This window comes from Eleutherodactylus coqui, chromosome 6 (assembly GCF_035609145.1).
Source record: "Eleutherodactylus coqui strain aEleCoq1 chromosome 6, aEleCoq1.hap1, whole genome shotgun sequence".
In the NCBI taxonomy this organism is placed as follows: domain Eukaryota; kingdom Metazoa; phylum Chordata; class Amphibia; order Anura; family Eleutherodactylidae; genus Eleutherodactylus; species Eleutherodactylus coqui.
Window position 1 is genome coordinate 30,680,586 of NC_089842.1, and position 21,278 is coordinate 30,701,863.

At 44.7% G+C, this 21,278-nt stretch overlaps 1 protein-coding gene across 3 annotated transcripts in view; it reads right to left on the bottom strand.

The window, feature by feature from the left end:
• Positions 1-4,679: 4,679 nt before the first annotated feature.
• Positions 4,680-21,278, bottom strand: part of LOC136631999 (uncharacterized) — an 83,085-nt gene continuing 66,486 nt past the window's right edge. For all 3 annotated transcript variants that reach the window (XM_066606528.1, XM_066606529.1, XM_066606527.1), the window contains exons 2-5: positions 15,184-15,303; positions 13,452-13,601; positions 10,628-10,768; positions 4,680-6,746 (exon numbers count right to left, since the gene is read on the bottom strand). In XM_066606528.1, coding sequence (XP_066462625.1) covers positions 6,562-6,746; positions 10,628-10,768; positions 13,452-13,601; positions 15,184-15,303 — 596 coding nt within the window. In that variant the 3' untranslated portion in view covers positions 4,680-6,561. The remainder of the gene's footprint in view (positions 6,747-10,627; positions 10,769-13,451; positions 13,602-15,183; positions 15,304-21,278) is intronic.

Below are 21,278 nucleotides of genomic sequence, written 5' to 3' on the forward strand. Positions count from 1 at the left end.
GAAAGCTTCAGTGACTTTATAGTCCAGTTGAGTGTTGGGTATGTGGATGGTGTCTGTTGGTAGAACTTGTGTACAAGTCTTGCATTTTCTGTTGTTACAAGGTAAAGTGCCAGTCTCTGATGGTGATGAGAAGGTACTTCTGACAAGGAGATTCCTTAGGTTTGGTGACTGTTTGTATGAGAGGAGAGGTAAATCCGGGAATATTTCCTTATGTTTGTTCTCTTTGTGGAGTATGGGTTGGATATCAGTAGTGATTTTTCTCAAGATGTTCATCTGGGGTTTGTATGTGACCATGAGGAGCACCCTGCTGTTCTCTGCCTTCTGTTTGTATTCTAAAACAGAAAAGTGTACTGAGGGAATTTATATTGGAGAAACAAAAACAGAGACTACAGTCCAAGATGAATCCGCACAGTCATACAATAACAAAGAATGTTGTCCCATTCATGTCTGATGTAGGATTCTAGCTGCTCAACAGTCCTGGGTCTTCTTCACTGGATACCTTATTTCATAATGCGCCAAATGTTTTCTATTGGTGAATGGCCTGGACTGCAGGCGGTCAGTTCAGCACCGTGACTTTTCTGTAAAGCCATGCTGTTGGAATGCATGCAGTGAGTAGTTTAGCATTGTCTTACTAAAATATACAAGGCCTTCCCTGAAAGAGACATTGTCTGGATCAGAGAATATGTTGTTCTAGAACCTTTATATACTGCTCAATAATGATAGTGCCTTTCAAGATGTGTAAGCTGCTCATACCGTAGACAGTGATGCAACCCCATACCATCAGAGATGTAGGTTTTTGAACTGTGTGCTGATAATAAGCTGATCCTTCTCCTTTTGAATCCACAGAACATGGTGTCTGTGATTTCCAAAAAGAATTTCAAATTTGGATTCATTTTACCACATTTGGCCATTTTCCATTTTGCCCCAGTCCATTTTAAATGACCCTTGGCCCATAAAAGACGCTGGCGTTTCTTGATTATGCTGATATATGGCTTTAATACAAAGCTTTGACTTGAATTTCTGAATTGCACAGTAAACTGTGTTCACTGACAATAATTCCTGGAAGTATTCCTGAGCCCATGCAGTGATTTGCATTACAGAATCATGTCTGTTTTTAATGCAGGGATGCCTGAGGCCCCGTAGATCTTGAGCATCCAATATTGACTGTCAATCTTGTCCCTTGTGCACATTAATTTTCCAGATCAGTTTTTCACAGATTATTGAACATCCGACTATCTTTGTTTCTGAGAGACTCTGCCTCTCTAACATGCTCTTTCTATACACAGTCATGTTACGTTGTAGAAAATTAACCCTCCAACCGTTTTTCATTATTTCTATTTGCCTTTCTAGCCTTTTTTTAACCCCGTCCCAGCTTTTTTGAGATGTGTTGCTGCCATGAGTTTCCAAATGATTATTTTTTTTTAATGAAATGGAAAAATGTCTCACTTTCCCCTTTTGATCTGTGTTTTATATTCTATTGTGAAAAAAAAAATATGGTTAGATGAGACGTCCAAATCATGGCATTCTTTTTTTCTTTCCATTCTACACAAATTTTTTGGAATTGGGGTTCTACTTAGTGCAGCCGAGTTGTATTTTTTTAATTCTTTCTTTGTACTGGCTCTAATATGGTAGCTGTAATCATCCCACACAAGGAGTCTTTTTGAAAAATAAAGTTGCCCATACACTTTTTGCAGCCACTTAATTGTCCGCTCATCATTCATCCACAGGCACACAGTAACAACTTAACTGTATACACCCATGAGGAACTATTTCTCACAGTTTAATGGATCTAAAAGTTTTGTTACTCAAAGAACGTCCATTTTATATCAGCCCAATTAGGCCTGGTTGTATGACATCTATTTTGTGTGCAGTTAGATAGTGTTGATAATTTTTCAGGCCCTCACCTACTTCCTCCCCCCTGCCTGCTGGATGTTAGCATTTAGAAAGATAATTGTAAAACTTCGCCTTAGCTGTGATGTAAATATGCCCCTCAATTCTCCTTAAGTCTCCTGGCTCCAAATGCCTGCTTAGTTAGAATTAGCATTGCTTGATTGCTCACCTCTTAATGGAGTCTCAGTAAGCTCATTCTTCGAAGATAAAAGTTCTCCCAGACGTTTAGGCACCAACAGTCAAATTAAAGGAAAATCTGTTAATAAAAATTCTTGGTCGTGTGAAGGTCCCAGCCCAATATGAATTATATTTTCAGAATATAGTGGGCTAGCTGAACAAAACACATAGACATATTGAGATCCGAAGCCCAGAACACCCCAAACGGCATATCCATGTACCTGGGCATAATTTACGTGTCATGCTTAGTATTACTGAATAGATAAAATCATGACCAGAAATATGCCAGGCACAAATTCCCAATCTTAGGATCTTCTGGGAAGATATGGGAACATTTGGGAATTATTATTTTTCCACAAGGGATGCATGGCCCCAACCCTTCTGAATGACATCAGAAGGGCGGGGGAGGGTGTGTTCTGAGGGATTCTTTATAATTCGGGGCTCCACAGACCCCTGTTGTGAGACTTTAGAGATATGCCTTGGCGTAAGGCTGCTCCCATTGCTTTAGTGACTCTGCACGGATCAAAATCTTGGGCCGGACATTCCAAATCTGGTATCTCTCTTTAACTTTTCTCTTTGTTTTATTTTAAAATACTGTCTTGTTGTGTATACCTGTATACACTTATACTCCTGTGTATCAACCCTTTTGTATATCCTCTGGAAAAAAAATAAAAAATATATATATATATATATATATATATATATATTTGCACTGCCAGTCTTTTTCTTGAATAAATCTGCTATTTATTACTTAAGCCTTGTCTGTTTAAACCATAAACTCTGAAGATTGTGTTCATAATTCATAGTCTGGGTCCCAGCTTCCCTGAACAGCTGGTGGTGGCAGTGTGTGTATGTGAGCAGCATTGTATCCTGCTGGAGTCTCTTAGGCGGGATCAGGGTGTGATTTGTGCTTTCGGTCTGCATGTGGCAGGATCCCGTGAAAGCTGGTTACAAATCCACCTGTAGTCTGGCGACTCCACACTTGCAATCTCACTAGAGTGATCGAACGAGGCCCGGCCGTGACACGTGGTCATAGCGATGAGACGCTCAGAATAGTCGATTTGTGACAACTCAGTGATAGAGGCAGGATCTGTCGGGTCGCCGCTCTCCCATCCGTAACAGTCACTTCTCTCCCTTTCATTTTACATACAAACCATAGTCCTACACCTCAAGTTAATCATCATGTAAATGCTGTACTCTTCCTACCATTTGTCATCCTGCCTTTTTAAATGGAAATTAATCCCACTGTATCTGTTCTGCTGTGTATAAATGTTTTCTCAATTATATTCTGACCAGCTTGATGAAGAGGGCTAGGCAACCTCAAAAGCTTGTATATATAATGTCTCTGATTAGTCAATAAAGGTATCATCTCTTTAACCATTTTGTCTTTTTTATACAAAAGTATTGATATTACAAGGATTGGTCTGGCTAATACTGCACCACCCTATTTCTGTAGAATGATAAACTCCAAATTGTTTGGAAATGGCTTTATAACCCTTCCTATAAGATCATTACTTATGTCTTAATACATGACTGAATGCTCCAGACCAGCAAACTGCCAAAACTTCTGCTTTTATATAGGTGGTCACACTTGCTGATGATCAATTACTTAAGGGCATTCGATTAGTAACATCTGGCTGCTTCTTATCTTGTTAATTCTTAAGGAAGCAATAAAGATGTACTTAATTTTTCACACACTGCTTATGCATTTTGGCCTAGTTTTAGTTAAACAATGACACATTGTATTTTGTCATGTGTTATCTATCTATTAGAGATGAGCGAGCGTACTCGGAAAAGCACTACTCGCTCGAGTAATGTGCTTTATCCGAGTATCGCTGTGCTCGTCCCTGAAGATTCGGGTGCCGCTGCGGCTGACAGGTGAGTCGCAGCGGGGAGCAGGGGAGAGCGGGCGGGAGAGAGGGAGAGAAGGATCTCCTCTCCATTCCTCCCCGCTCTCCCCTGCAGCTCCCCGCTCCGTGCCGGCACCCGAATCTTCAGGGACGAGCACAGCGATACTCGGATAAAGCAAATTACTCGAGCGAGTAGTGCTTTTCCGAGTACGCTCGCTCATCTCTACTATCTATCTATCTATCTATCTATCTATCTATCTATCTATCTATCATACTAAACCTGACTTAATTCTGCACCTGATGGTCATCCGCTAATCCTGCTGAACCAATATTCCCCTATATTTCAAGGAGTAGTCTGACACTTCTCTACACTTAGGGCGCCCACCCACTGGCGTTTGCGTTTTCCGCGCGTTTTTCGCGGCGTTTTTTGCCGCGTTTTCGCGGCGTTTTCGCGGCTTTTCCATTAATTTCCATTGACTTTCATGGGTGCATTAGGAGAAAAATAAGGACACATATGCAACTGACAGTTCCTATGTTAAAAAACGCAACGCAACGCAAAAAAAAAAACGCCAGTGGACAGAAGTACATTCAATTCTAATTGCTCTTGAGAAAAAACGCAAAACGCAAAGAAAAAAAAATCGCCAGTGGGTGGGCGCCCTTACATTGGCTATATGGGCGATGTACAAGGGAGGCCTTATATAATATATAATACCATATCTAATAATCCACTATTTGTATATGACACGTAATAAAATACAACACTTTCCTGTAACTCTTTTATTTGTATTGAATATAATAATAAATCCAAAAGCCGCAGTTTATATAGAAATTAGCAAAATCACAGCAAAATTTATAAAGCCACTGGATGGCTGCCCCCTTCAGGTAGTGTTGGTTACTACATTTTATAGATTGAGATTGGCATTATCATCACACATGAAAAGAACATATTAATTTTTAATCTGGCTATTCACATGAGTGATTTTTCTCTGCAACCAAGCTCATAGGGCTAAAAGTAGGTAACAGATGCCCTTTACGTTTTACATAGGACTGCAGACAAATTACTGGTTGTCTTTATCACAGTATGGATGAAAACAGGTGAAGAAACTCAGAGATTCAGCTCTGCTACATCAGTATGTCCATTACGTATATGGGGCACAGCTGCAGTATTCAGTGTATTATATAGTAGGTGAGGGTATATGTTCTTTATACAAGCAGGTTATAGACCCCTATATAGAAAACCACGTCCCACCTTAGATTTCCTTGTTATATCTATCTCTGGGAAAGATGGTAAAAATCACTATTGTTCCTAATATCACTCTGAAATGTGAACCCCCAGCTTTCCTGGACATGTGAATAGTAGACCTGGTTCTACAGTGATACATCCCTCATAGCACTGGGAAAGTTGAGTGACAAGTAAGGTTACAGTTTCCGCTGGGTTTTGACCCAGACTTCACCATTCAGGCCATTTTTGCATCTGCATCAAAGACTCCAGCACCAATGCAGCATGAAATCCCATTCACAATAGCACAACATGCTGCGCTATTTCATCCGGGAAACTTTCTGCTCACATGCCAGAAGTGAGTGGAAACCCCTTAAGGCTTATTGACATGGGCTATTTTAACATCTGAGTTTGGTTCATGTTTGAAACTAATGGAACTTGGACCCAAAGTCAATATGTGTTTCACATGCGCCTTTTTTTCATAGACCGGTAGTCCGTGTTAAAAAAGTTGCAACGTGTCCTATTCTGAAGTGATTCTTGGACCAAAATCCCCTTTTCAAGTCAATGGATGCCTTTCGAAAAAACAGAATCCATGCACTTGGCACCTATGCGCATTGCATTTTTGCATTCACCCATTGACCTCCCTTTATTTGATGTACATAGAAAACGGAGGACATTCGCGCTTTAAAAAAGCAAATATTGAACAAAAATTGATGTAAAACACATATACACTCGCAGTGAACTCGGACAATGTTTGCACTCGCCCGTGTGAATATTGCCTTGTAGTTAACGGGGTCTGTTTGGTGCTGCCTGGATCCGGCATATGCTGAATCTGGTAATTCTAGTTTTCTAGTTGTTGAGCTCCGAGGTTTGAGCCAAACAATGGAAAGCATTAACGCTAGTGTGAACCTATCCTAAACTAGGCAGCTTTGCCATTCATTAGCCGAGGAAAGCTGGGTCACCATATAGAAACAGTAATGCAGGTGACATTGGTTGTCACCCATTGTGTTCTGTCTAATGGATGGCAATCCTCCCAGGTTCCCTCATCGCACTGTTTAACTAAGCAGGTTTTGTCATGCAGAAGTCTGGAAAAGCTGAGTGACAAGCAATATGGCTGCCATTACAGCCTCCAGTGTAGGTGGTCACCTAGCTTTCCCAAATTACTGAATAATAAACCTTAGAGAGGCATAACTAGGGAGTTTTGCCTTTTATTAGTGAGTGATCTGCCGTAGGGGCCATAGGATTTGTCACCCAGATTGGGGTACTCTTTGTATCTACTTTTGGGTTACATACAATTTGCTACCCAGCTTTCCCAGAGACAGAAACAACATCAAACAGTGAAAGGACGACTCAAGAACTTGACAGGGGGTGTAAGTGAGCGGTTATGTCAGATGAGGGTTTGGTCATTCGACCTTCATGAAGACTTTAATTCATGACCTTGAAAAGCCAAATCGTGGTTGCGGACAGCAGGTATAAGCTGTAATGGAGAGTGGCAGTCCCGTCCGTACAGGTGATCTTCATAGAAAATTTCAAACCCCCAAATGACCCTTCCTCGTGAGGATTCTTACAAAGGTCTGGGCTGCTGCAACCTCGCAAAGCTGTTTTTGCTCCTAGGGGTCAAAGGATTAGAATGTGTTATATAGCAACCCTCTGAGGCAAACGGTTCATCACAGCATGATAAGGCCTCCTTCACATGAGCGTCATTTTGGTGCTCCATTAGCCGTGCTAAAAAATTGTAGTAATGGAGCACAAAATTGCATGTACAAAAAATAGCCACGACCAAGTCACAGCTGTTCTTCGTGATTTTATCATCCATTCACACGCCTAGCTGGAGAGCAATAACACCGCAGTCCCAATATCCCTCGGTTGGCAGAACTAGTCTAAATGCCTCAACTAGAGGCACCTGTCATTGTTTAGCAGCGCTCACCGCTGCTAAAGTCCCTCCCCCTCCATTTTTCGGACAGCTCCCGGAGCCTGCCATAGGAGCCTATGGAGTCTCATCTGTTGGGCAAGTCCTATCGTGACGCAAAAGAAATTTCAGCATTGAAATAATTCGCCTATGTGCCATCTTTGGAAGTGCGATTTGTTTAGCATGTCAAAAAAATCGTTCATATAAAGGAACCTATAGAAAACCATTCATTCCAATAGGCACGATTTTTTTTTATGTGCCTACTTTGCATCAAAATGACGTTCGTGTGAAATAGGCTTTAGGCTATCCTCTGTTATCAGAAAAACTGGATGACAACCCATATGGTGGCCATAATAACTTACATGGATTTTCCAGACTTGGAAGCTCTCAGTAGTTACAGTGTGACATATTTCCATCTGACTTACCTTGGCATCATAGACAGTCCTGCTATTCAGGAGTCTGGCAAAGTCGGGTTAGAACAACTTGAGGAGCGGTAATGGCAGATCCCAGAGAAAATCTAATGATCAGACTCTCCCAGACAATTGAATGGCAAGTTTGTTGTGTAATGAGGGCTATAATTAATTATAATATAAGAATTTTATGCGCTGTAATATACAACCTCAATTCCAAAATCGTTGGGACACGGTGTAAAATGTAAATAAATGTTAAGAAAAAAAGAATGCAATGATCTGGAAATCTCATCTAACCATATATTATTCACAATAGAACACATATTGACTAAAAAAATTGACTAATTTAGAAATTGATGGCAGCGAACGGGCAGAGGCATCTGAGGAGTTGCGAACTAGTTGATTTTTGTTACTTCTGTAAGTAAATTTTTTGATCCCCCATTAGAATGTGCTCCATGCCTGGCAATGCAGTCCAGTGTGCTACTTGTGCAGTGTATGCGGTCCTTGATCAGCCGATCGAGGGTGCATAGTGTTGTGCAAGATGCATGCATGTTACTCATTCGGAAGCACAAATCGTGGCTCTAAATGAGCGACTGGCAACACTGAGATCCATTGACAATATGGGAAGGAGTTTGCTGCTCACTGAGCAGGCATTCGCTGGGGTAGAGGTGGGGGAGGATGGTAGTTCGGAAGAGCAGGGGAAGCAGGCAGCTAGCTGGGTGACAGTTAGAAGGGGTAAAGGGAAGAGAACCAGGGAGGCTAGTCCTGAACTCGTACATCCCAATAAGTTTGCAAAGTTGGCAGATATGGGGGGTGCCATTATAGGATTAGCCCTGCTGCAGCATGACATGCCCTCTGAATGCCAGGGAGATGACTGCTCTAGTAAGAAGGAGAAGAGGAGTGCAGGGCAGGCTAGACAGGTCATAGTGGTGGAGGACACAATTATAAGGGGGATAGACAGGGCTATATGCCACACAGACTAGGATCGTTGAACGGTGTGTTGTCTTCCTAGTGCTCGAGTTTGGCACATTGCGGATCGGACTTACAGATTACTAGGAGGGGCTAGGAAGGATGCAGCAGTCATGGTGCACATTGACATGAACAAATTAGAGGTCAATGGAGGACCCTCAAAAACGATTTCAGGGATCTGGGATCTAAACTTAGGGTGAGGACCTCTAGGGTAGTTTTCTTGGAAATACTACCTGTATCACTAGCCACACCAGAAAGGCAGCTGGAGCTTAGGGAGGTAAACAAGTGGCTCCAGAGTTGGTGGAGAACTGGGTTGACTTTGCTGTTGGCTACAGGCTTTACTGTAGGGACAGGCTGCATCTCAGTTGAGAGGGTGCAGCTGTGCTGGGGAAGAAGATGGCTAGAAGGTTGGAGGAGTGCATTTCTAAATTGCACGGCAAACTGTGTTCATTTCCAATAATTTCTGAAAGTATTCCTGAACCCATGCAATGATTTGCATTACAGAATCATGCCTGTTTTTAATGTTGTGATGCCTAAGGGCCCGCAGATCTCGAGCATCCACTATTGACTGTCGGCCTTGTCCCTTGTACACATTAATTTTTCCAGGTCTTCTAAATCTTTTGATGATATTATATACTGTAGATGGAAGGATATTCAAAGTCTTCACTATTTTACGTTGAAGAACATTTTTCTAAAATGGTCCCACAATTTTTAGATGCAGTTTTTCACAGATTGGTGAACCTCTGACCATCCTTACACATCGTTCCAAATTTTTTTGAATTGAGATTGTCTGTCCATGTCTTAAGGTACCTTTATATAAGGGGTGCAGTTTGTTATTGTTTTGATGTTAAACCTAATTTTAGTGTTTGTCACAGTACTGACTTTTTAAGAAAAGGTGGGAACGGAGGAACAGGACTCTGAATGGGAACTTTTCAGAAGTGGAAGAGACAGAGGAGCTAAGAGTGTTGACAGAGAAAGAAAGGAGTCTCTCTCGTGTTTTGCGCTAAGTGGCAATTGCGGTCCCTCAGTTCATACCATGTCACAGGACTTTTTTGACTGTTTTCACTTTTGGATGTTAGCCATATCCAGGCCGAATTCGGTTACCTATAAACTCTAATATTTCAGGTTTCCTCATATGCTTGGTAAAGGGCATTTGAGCCCAAAATGTTGCTTTGCGTGAACATCTACACTGTCCAAATAAATTTTATGAGCATTCAAAAAAACTACAGTGTGTGAGGTCCAACCGTTTATTTCTGATACCGATAGAGTCTATACATGAGGAGAAAGGGACCATAACCTCCCTTATTGAGCTGGGACTAGCACTTTCCACTCCAGGGCCATGTCAGGCTGTGATTGATCTGAAAACCCGGGAAAGCCCCAAACCAATTACTTGTACCCCTTTACATTTACACAGGTCAACTATCGGTTGAATAACTACACAAAAGAACAAATTCAAAGGATAGTCGTTCAGTGTAAATATGGAAACCAACAGGGTGATGAGTAATAAGTCGCAAGTAGTTTTGCTTCAGCTTAACGAAAAAAATAAGCATTTCTGTCCTTGTGTTCATGTCCTTTTTATTTTTTCCTCTTGTTACTTACTATAAACATTGCATCTTTTTGTATTAAAGCTTAAAACTTTAACAAGTTCAGTCTCTTAAACATCTGAATTTCCTTACAATAAAACAGTCAGTGGTGGCAGCATGTATTTTTGGGATGTGTAGGACTGTTTTGTGGTGTGATCTATGCTCAACCTAGCAAGGAGTTAAGGGTTAAAGGAGTGAATGTTCAAATTAGATTTCCTCCAGAATCTCAAAAAAACATAAATAAGTCATTAATAGAATTATTGAAGACAACTCAAGGAGATGGTAATAAAATGATGTTAGAAGGGTTGGAAGCACGTTTCTAATATTCAATTCCTACATGGGGCTTTGGAGGTGGATAGTTTATGGGAAGCTCATATTTTATGATATCCAGGTACAGTCCTGCCAAGACCTTCCTTCTCATTAAATTTACATTTTCCTGCACTACGTGGTGTGGACTCTGAAATCATAAGGGTGATGAGAGGGCATATAATTACCTATAGGGACATGAGGGGAGAGAGGAGTCTGGGGACACACTGATGTAATCACAAAGACTTGTAGGCCAAGATAGGAGGCCAGACTGCAGCTCCAAGAGTTACCAATCTTCAACTTCAGATACTTACCTGAAGTTGTTCCAAACTGAGAGATGCATTTTGTCTCATTTCCAACACAGTTAATGTACTCATCGGATTCACAGGGATAGTCTTGAAGGCCCTGGCATGTCTTGCAGACAACACCATTCAAATTGGTGGGTGCAGGAGGCACTGACAATGTAGAAACAAAGAGATTGACAGTTCAGGAGAAGGGGAAAAAAAAGCGCTAAATAAATGCTGGATAAATAAAGGATAAGAGATTCAAGACCCAAAAACCTTTATTGTCTTTCCTCAGCTGTGGGGGGAGTCATCCACAGCCATAGTCAGTTTTAGTACTTAGAGCAGTGTTAACTGTAAATATGCTCTAGCTGCAAAAGGAGACTTACACATAAACTCTGGACTACCACTTTAGGTCAGACCCTAGGCCAGATCCTGGCTCTGATAGTGTTGGAATATTGGTTCAATTTGGATAATACTCTAAGGATATCATAGCCTTATCAATCAGGTATGTCTAATTATCTGTAAAGTACCCTGGAGAAGAATATCACATGAAACAAGATGGTGTTTCATGCCTCTCTTCTGTAGCATCTTTATTGCATACATCTTATATTGCAAATTTAGTACTGTCAGGAGCTGATCACGAGCTTACCTCGCCCTGTCAACATCCAATCACAATATAATAAGCATTTAGTAGTGAATCATAGAAAAGGTTATGGTTTCTGCACATTCAAGTATCTATAGTGGCACATTCAGAATTCTTAACAGTGATGTTCTACTACAAGGACATAAAATAATAAAAGTGAGATAATGAAACCTTGAAAGAAAACATCCAGTACATAAGCTAGGAATAATTCCAATACATCTAGAGGCATGACTACAAATACAAGGACATTTGTCTAGTTAAAAAGAACAGTTCATTATTATAATCTGTATCTTTCTACTGATCACTTGTTGATCTGTGGTGACACTGAAGAAGTCATGGGGACAATGTCACACCAGCCTCTTTCGCCTGGCATTATATAGGGTGACAGCTTTTTTCTGCTGCGGAGCTCAATTTGGAATAAATGTTCGAAGTTAAATGAATGAATCTTGTTTTCTGTATAGTCCCAACTTTTTCCACAGCGATTTCAGGTAATTTATTCATTAGTGCCTATCACGCTGGGTACTCATTTTACCAGCCTCAACCTTGAGCCAGCTACCTGAACCATGCAGGGATTGAACTTGCAACCTTCAGTTCACGAGCGAATGCTTAGAACTGCATTTCTGCTGCCTTAACATTCTGCACCACACAAGGCTCCTTTTTCTGAAACATCGCAGCTAGAGATGAGTGAGCATACTCGCTAAGGGCAATTGCTCGATCGAGCATTGCCCTTAGCGAGTACCTGCCCGCTCGGGAGCAAAGATTTGGCTGCCGGCGGGGGAGAGCGGGGAGGAACGGAGGGGAGTTCTCTCTCTCCCTCTCCCCCCCCCCCCCCTGCTACCCCTGCTCACTCCCGCAACTCACCTGTCACCCGCGCTGGCAGCTGAACCTTTTCTTCCGAGCGGGGAGATACTCGCTAAGGACAATGCTCGATCGAGCAATCGTCCTTAGCGAGTATGCTCGCTCATCTCTAATCGCAGCATTTCAGAATAAGACATACAGGGGCAAACTGTGCAAACCTGTCACAGTTTCATGCTGCCCGTAGTTCGTGCAACATGAACCTGGTGACAAGTTCTCTTTAAATAATAATCTCTTATCTCCTAAAAATAGCATAGAAGTTGAAACTTTAATTTCAGGAAAATCAAAGGACAAGTAAGTCTTCAATCCCCATGAAACCCATGGTGAAATATGCATGTGCAGATGCCTGAAAAGAAGGTCTGTGCAGTACATCACCACTGATGTAGCTGATGACATACTCATACACACCAAACATTGAAGGCTCATGGGTTCTGGTTGTGACGTCAGCGGAAATTATGGATATTTGACAGCTCAGACCCATGACCATCCAGTGGATCAATCATGGGACAGTTTTTTCATGACATTTCATGGTATGTCATTGCAATAGTTAAACTGATAACACATATCAGTCTTATACAAAAACTTTTCATAGAAATGAAACCACAGATTTTTATAGAAAATGGCTAATTCAGAATGAATTACATTTAACTCCCCATGACCACTGAGGGCATTGATGCATCAGAAAATTCTGCGCTCGTCCCTGGTGGTCCGGTGTTGCCAGAATCAGTATTTTCTGCCAACTTTGAGCTAATTTCTATGGGTACTTTCTTTATGTACCACACTTCACTGAAAATAAGACTTACCACGAAAATAAGCCCTACCATGATTTTTCGGAGAGGCCTGAAATATAAGCTCTAATCTGAAAATAAGCCCTAGCTGCATTACATTAAAAAAAAGGAATACTTACCTAACAGACTTGATCCAGGTCCTTGTGCTGCTGTCCAAAGCTCCGCCCTGCCGTCTTTGTTACCCACAGAAGATCACTAAAATTCCACCTCCAGGAATCGATGGCTCTGATTGGTTCTTTAATGCTGCTCAGCCAATCAATGCAGCACTTGAAGAACCAATGTGATGGCTGTGATTGTTTCATTGAGCGCTGCATTAATTGACTGAGCAGCGGTCAAAAAAACAATTACAGCCATTGCATTGTGGAGGTAAGATTTATGAATTGGCCAATCTATTCCATGGCTCAGCACATCGGAGCTTCAGAGAGCAGCAGGAGGGACCTGGACTGAGCCTGCTAGGAAAGTATAATAAAACGTCCACCAAAATAAGACCCAGTGCCTCTTCTGGGGCAAAAATTAATATAAGACAGGGTCTTATTCTCAGAGGAACACAGTGGGTAAGCCTACTTACATATAGGGCGGGAAGGCATACAGCGGTCTGTGTAACAGCAGGTGGTGCTGGCCACCATCCTGCTGAGAGGAATACTCAAACTGCCAGATATTGAGCACTGAGAGCGTGTCCCACATCCTCTGACAAATAGTTTTGATATTTGGATACCACCTGCAGAGAGACATAAAGTGAAATGGTGATCCTGATGGTCATGAAAAGAATTCAGCAATGTGGGGGGTACTGTGTGCCATAATAATAACTGTACATCTCAGTTTTCCTAAAACGGTGCGCCAACCCTTGGCATAGACAGTCTTAAATGGGTTTTTCACTGAAAATACTATTTATGACCTATCCTCCGGGTTGTGTAGTGGCCGGTGCTTGTAATTGCAGCCTGGGGTCACATTGATTTCAATGAGAGCTGCAGTTACAAGCACTGGCCACTGTACAAGGGTCAGAGCAGCAACTTCCACTCCAACCCCTGTATATCCCGACATTGTCAGTCAGCAACCGATCAGCTAACCTATCCTGAGGATAGGTCATCTATAGTATTTTCAGTGGAAAACTCCTTTAGAGGGAGACTGTCAACAGGTCTGACATTACAAAATTGCTAACCGCTATTTGTAGGGATCAGGGAACCATTCTAAAGCATACTTGTGTGTATGAGCCTGCAGAAAGATACGGTTTAATCCCCAGAGCCGCAGCAAGTGCCCGCGGCTCTCTCAACTGTGCCGCTAAAGAACTATGCTTGCCAGATCTCCTGATTGGAGGCTACAACTGTCAATCAGAGCTATGCAGAAGCTTGATTGAGAAACCGGGTATTAAGGGGGTTTTCCAGGAAAATGCTATTGATAACATATCCTCAGGATAGGTCAGCAATAGTTGATTGACTGGAGTCCATCGCTTGGGACCCTAACCGATCAGCTGATTAGGCGCCCGCTATCAGTGCTGCTACACACAGGAGTCAGAGTAGAAACTGCTGTTCCAACCCCTGTGTAGTGGCTGGTGCTTGTAACTGCAGGCACATTTCTCATTAATATTAATTAGACCCCAGACTGCAATTACAGCCACTGGCCACTACACAGAGGTTGGAGCCAAATGCTTCCACTCCAACCCCTGTGTATTGTAGCCCTGACAGTGGACACCCAGGAAGGCGGGAGGCAGTTGAGTGCAGACAGAGTTGAAGAGGGGGTTCTGCTTTCTAGATGATGTAGCACCGATGCGACTGTGTGCAGACTGCCTCCATGTAGGCCTGTGAATGGGCAAAAAGCCTTGCCCACTACCTGAATGTTTTTGACTGTTCTGGGCACTTCAGGCACTCTACAACAGGGAATTGTTAGCTGCACACTGAGTTCAGAGACGCAGCAAACAAGGGAGCAGCGTGAGAGCAAAGCAGCAGAAGAGCCTTGCAGAGGCAGCTGATAGCTAAGAGCGATGTGAGTGCTGTGGAGCAATGCAGGGAAGAGGCCCTGATCACCAGGGGCAGAAGATGCAGAATCCCCCGCCATAGATGCTAATCTCCCGCTCCGTCCTGCCCCCTCCTTTTGCTGACAGGAGATTTTCGGCTAGCGTTTTATCGCAGCACAATTGCCGCAATAAAATGCTCGTGTGAATAAAGCTTTCTGCTGATATGTAAAGGGGCGACATCTCAAAGATTTGCCATTTTTGGGGGAACTTTAAAAAATGTGCACAAAGTGTATGACAATAGTGCAAACTGTTATTTACTTTCCATATAGCGATAGCATTGTCTACATACCTATTGAGGTCAGGGCGTACTTCGATATACAGGCATCTTCTGAAGGAGCACAAACGTCGGCAGTTCCTGAACACGGAGCATCAGTTGCTTCAACGCATTGTATACAAGAGAGGGAATAACCTGAAAGGAGATGGAAACACAGAACTTTATAATCTTCTTGTTCAAAACTTTAGTAATATTTAGAGATGAGCGAACGTACCCGTCCGAGCTTGATACTCGTTCGAGTATTAGCGTGTTCGAGATGCTCGTTACTAGAGGCGAGCACCACGCGATGTTCGAGTTATTTTCACTTTCATCTCTGAGACGTTAGCACGCTTTTCTGGCCAATAGAAAGACAGGGAAGGCATTACAACTTCCCCCTGCGAAGTTCAAGCCCTATACCACCCCCCTGCTGTGAGTGGCTGGCGAGATCAGGTGTCACCCGAGTATAAAAATCGGCCCCTCCCGCGGCTCGCCTCAGATGCGTTGTGACATAGCTGAGGGACAGTGCTATCGTGCTGGAGCTGCTGTAGGGAGAGCGTTAGGAGTTAGTGTAGGCTTCAAGAACCCCAACGGTCCTTCTTAGGGCCACATCTAACTGTGTGCAGTAGTGTGGAGGCTGCTTTTTGCAGTGTTGCACTTTTTTTTTTTTTTTGTATATCGGCCGTGCAGAGCATTGCGTCCTCAGTCTGCAGTAATTTTACATAGTATAGGGCCAGTAGTGCTGAGGCAGGGACAGTGAAAAAGGTCAAAAGACGTATACTGTCTATATAGGCATTGGGCTTTTCCAAAAGAATTTGGGAAAAAACATTCTATTTGGGCTGCCTGTGACCGTCCAGAGTTTACTGCGTCTCTGCTGGGGGTAGTAGTCCTAATTAATACACAGCCAGCTAAGTGTTACAGCAGGCTTGCGCAAAATTCTTTCCTGGCTCTGCGTTGGCCGTTACATCACCGCTGTCATCCTGTCCAGAGGGAAACAGTCTGCAGTAATTTTACATAGTATAGGGCCAGTAGTGCTGAGGCAGGGACAGTGAAAAAGGTGAAAGACGTATACTGTCTATATAGGCAGTGGGCTTTTCCAAAAAAAAATTGGGAAAAAACATTCTATTTGGGCTGCTTATGACCGTCCTGAGTGTACTGCGTCTGTGCTGGGGGTAGTAGTCCTAATTAATACGCAGCCAGCTAAGTGTTACAGCAGGTTTGCTCAAAATTCTTTCCTGGCTCTGCGTTGGCCGTTACATCATTGCTGTCATCCTGTCCAGAGGGAAACAGTCTGCAGTAATTTTACATAGTCCAGGGCCAGTAGTGGTGAGGCAGGGACAGTGAAAGAGATATACTGTCTATATAGGCAGTGGGCTTTTCCAAAAAAAATTGGGAAGCAAACATTCTATTTGGGCTGCCTGTGACCGTCCTGAGTGTACTGCGTCTCTGCTGGGGGTAGTAGTCCTAATTAATACGCAGCCAGCTAAGTGTTACAGCAGGTTTGCTCAAAATTCTTTCCTGGCTCTGCGTTGGCCGTTACATCATTGCTGTCATCCTGTCCAGAGGGAAACAGTCTGCAGTAATTTTACATAGTCCAGGGCCAGTAGTGGTGAGGCAGGGACAGTGAAAGAGATATACTGTCTATATAGGCAGTGGGCTTTTCCAAAAAAATTTGGGAAGCAAACATTCTATTTGGGCTGCCTGTGACCGTCCTGAGTGTACTGCGTCTCTGCTGGGGGTAGTAGTCCTAATTAATACGCAGCCAGCTAAGTGTTACAGCAGGTTTGCTCAAAATTCTTTCCTGGCTCTGCGTTGGCCGTTACATCATTGCTGTCATCCTGTCCAGAGGGAAACAGTCTGCAATAATTTTACATAGTCCAGGGCCAGTAGTGGTGAGGCAGGGACAGTGAAAAAGGTGAAAGACGTATACTGTCTATATAGGCAGTGGGCTTTTCCAAAAAAAATTGGGAAAAAACATTCTATTTGGGCTGCCTGTGACCGTCTTGAGTGTACTGCGTCTGTGCTGGGGATAGTAGTCCTAATTAATACGCAGCCAGCTAAGTGTTACAGCAGGTTTGCTCAAAATTCTTTCCTGGCTCTGCGTTGGCCGTTACATCATTGCTGTCATCCTGTCCAGAGGGAAACAGTCTGCAGTAATTTTACATAGTCCAGGGCCAGTAGTGGTGAGGCAGGGACAGTGAAAGAGATATACTGTCTATATAGGCAGTGGGCTTTTCCAAAAGAATTTGGGAAAAAACATTCTATTTGGGCTGTCTGTGACCGTCCTAAGTGTACTGCGTCTCTGCTGGGGGTAGTAGTCCTAATTAATACGCAGCCAGCTAAGTGTTACAGCAGGCTTGCGCAAAATTCTTTCCTGGCTCTGCGTTGGCCGTTACATCACCGCTGTCATCCTGTCCAGAGGGAAACAGTCTGCAGTAATTTTACATAGTATAGGGCCAGTAGTGCTGAGGCAGGGACAGTGAAAAAGGTGAAAGACGTATACTGTCTATATAGGCAGTGGGCTTTTCCAAAAAAATTGGGAAAAAACATTCTATTTGGGCTGCCTGTGACCGTCCTGAGTATACTGCGTCTGTGCTGGGGGTAGTAGTCCTAATTAATACGCAGCCAGCTAAGTGTTACTGCAGGCTTGCGCAAAATTCTTTCCTGGCTCTGCGTTGGCCGTTACATTACCGCTGTCATCCTGTCCAGAGGGAAACAGTCTGCAGTAATTTTACATAGTATAGGGCCAGTAGTGCTGAGGCAGGGACAGTGAAAAAGGTGAAAGACGTATACTGTCTATATAGGCAGTGGGCTTTTCCAAAAGAATTTGGGAAAAAACATTCTATTTGGGCTGCCTGTGACCGTCCTGAGTTTACTGCGTCTCTGCTGGGGGTAGTAGTCCTAATTAATACACAGCCAGCTAAGTGTTACAGCAGGCTTGCGCAAAATTCTTTCCTGGCTCTGCGTTGGCCGTTACATCACCGCTGTCATCCTGTCCAGAGGGAAACAGTCTGCAGTAATTTTACATAGTATAGGGCCAGTAGTGCTGAGGCAGGGACAGTGAATAAGGTGAAAGACGTATACTGTCTATATAGGCAGTGGGCTTTTCCAAAAGAATTTGGGAAAAAACATTCTATTTGGGCTGCCTGTGACCGTCCTAAGTGTACTACGTCTTTGCTGGGGGTAGTAGTCCTAATTAATACGCAGCCAGCTAAGTGTTACAGCAGGCTTGCACAAAATTCTTTCCTGGCTCTGCGTTGGCCGTTACATCACCGCTGTCATCCTGTCCAGAGGGAAACAGTCTGCAGTAATTTTACATAGTATAGGGCCAGTAGTGCTGAGGCAGGGACAGTGAAAAAGGTGAAAGACGTATACTGTCTATATAGGCAGTGGGCTTTTCCAAAAAAAATTGGGAAAAAACATTCTATTTGGGCTGCCTGTGACCGTCCTGAGTGTACTGCGTCTCTGCTGGGGGTAGTAGTCCTAATTAATACGCAGCCAGCTAAGTGTTACAGCAGGCTTGCGCAAAATTCTTTCCTGGCTCTGCGTTGGCCGTTACATCACCGCTGTCATCCTGTCCAGAGGGAAACAGTCTGCAGTAATTTTACATAGTCCAGGGCCAGTAGTGGTGAGCCAGGGACAGTGAAAGAGATATACTGTCTATATAGGCAGTGGGCATTTCCCCAAAAATTTGGGAAAAAACATTCTCTTTGGGCTGCCTGTGACCGTCCTGAGTGTACTGCGTCTCTGCTGGGGGTAGTAGTCCTAATTAATACGCAGCCAGCTAAGTGTTACAGCAGGCTTGCACAAAATTCTTTCCTGGCTCTGCGTTGGCCGTTTCATCACCGCTGTCATCCTGTCCAGAGGGAAACAGTCTGCAGTAATATTACATAGTCCAGGGCCAGTAGTGCTGAGGCAGGGACAGTGAAAAAGGTGAAAGACGTATACTGTCTATATAGGCAGTGGGCTTTTCCAAAAAAATTTGGGAAAAAACTTTCTATTCGGGCTGCCTGTGACCGTCCTCAGTGTACTGTGTCTGTGCTGGGGGTAGTAGTCCTAATTAATACGCAGCCAGCTAAGTGTTACAGCAGGCTTGCGCAAAATCCTTTCCTGGCTCTGCTGTGCGTTCCGTAAGCGAAGTCAGCCTCCAACCACAGGCCAATAAGCGGCACATTTAATTACAGCGTTCTGTTTCTGCACTACTGGTAATACACCATGCTGAGGGGTAGGGGTAGGCCTAGAGGACGTGGACGCGGGCGAGGACGCGGAGGCCCAAGTCAGGGTGTGTGCACAGGCCGAGCTCCTGATCCAGGTGTATCGCAGCCGACTGCTGCGGGATTAGGAGAGAGGCATGTTTCTGGCGTCCCCACATTCATCTCACAATTAATGGGTCCACGCGGTAGACCTTTATTAGAAAATGAGCAGTGTGAGCAGGTCCTGTCGTGGATGGCAGAAAGTGCATCCAGTAATCTATCGACCAACCAGAGTTCTGCGCCGTCCACTGCTGCAACTCTGAATCCTCTGGCTGCTGCTCCTCTTTCCTCCCAGCCTCCTCACTCCATTACAGTGACACATTCTGAGGAGCAGGCAGACTCCCAGGAACTATTCTCGGGCCCCTGCCCAGAATGGGCAGCAATGGTTCCGAATCCTCTCCCACTGGAGGAGTTTGTCGTGACCGATGCCCAACCTTTGGAAAGTTCCCGGGGTCCGGGGGATGAGGCTGGGGACTTCCGGCAACTGTCTCAAGAGCTTTCAGTGGGTGAGGAGGACGATGACGATGAGACACAGTTGTCTATCACTCAGGTAGTAGTAATTGGAGTAAGTCCGAGGGAGGAGCGCACAGAGGATTCGGAGGAAGAGCAGCAGGACAATGAGGTGACTGACCCCACCTGGTTTGCTACGCCTACTGAGGACAGGTCTTCAGAGGGGGAGGCAAGTGCAGCAGCAGGGCAGGTTGGAAGAGGCAGTGCTGTGGCCAGGGGTAGAGGCAGGGCCAGACCGAATAATCCACCAACTGTTTCCCAAAGCGCCCCCTCGCGCCATGCCACCCTGCAGAGGCCGAGGTGCTCAAAGGTCTGGCTGTTTTTCACTGAGAGTGCAGACGACCGACGAACAGTGGTGTGCAACCTTTGTCGCGCCAAGATCCGCCGGGGAGCCACCACCACCAGCCTCACCACCACCAGCATGCGCAGACATATGATGGCCAAGCACCCCGCAAGGTGGGACGAAGGCCGTTCACCGCCTCCGGTTTGCACCGCTGCCTCTCCCCCTGTGCCCCAACCTGCCACTGAGATCTAACCCCCCTCTCAGGACACAGGCACTACCGTCCCCTGGCCTGCACCCACACCCTCACCTCCGCTGTCCTCGGCCCCATCCACCAATGTCTCTCAGCGCACCATCCAGCCGTCGCTAGTGCAAGTGTTGGAGCGCAAGCGCAAGTACGCCGCCACGCACCCGTACGCTCAAGCGTTAAACGTGCACATAGCCAAATTTATCAGCCCGGAGATGCTGCCGTATAGGGTTGTGGAAATGGAGGCTTTCAAAGGTATGATGGCGGCGGCGGCGGCCCCTCGCTACTCAGTTCCCAGTCGCCACTACTTTTCCCGATGTGCCGTCCCAGCCCTGCACGACCACGTCTCCCGCAACATTGTACGCGCCCTCACCAACGCGGTTACTGCCAAGGTCCACTTAACAACAGACACGTGGACAAGCACAGGCGGGCAGGGCCACTATATCTCCCTGACGGCACATTGGGTGAATTTAGTGGAGGCTGGGACAGAGTCAGAGCCTGGGACCGCTCACGTCCTACCCACGCCCAGAATTGCGGGCCCCAGCTTGGTGGTGGTATCTGCGGCGGTGTATGCTTCCTCCACTAAACCACCCTCCTCCTCCTCCTCCTACGCAACCTCTGTCTCGCAATCAAGATGTGTCAGCAGCAGCACGTCGCCAGCAGTCGGTGTCGCACGGCACAGCAGCACAGCGGTGGGCAAGCTTCAGCAGGCCGTGCTGAAACTACTCAGCTTAGGAGAGAAGAGGCACACAGCCCACGAACTGCTGCAGGGTCTGACAGAGCAGACCGACCGCTGGCTTGCGCCGCTGAGCCTCCAACCGGGCATGGTCGTGTGTGACAACGG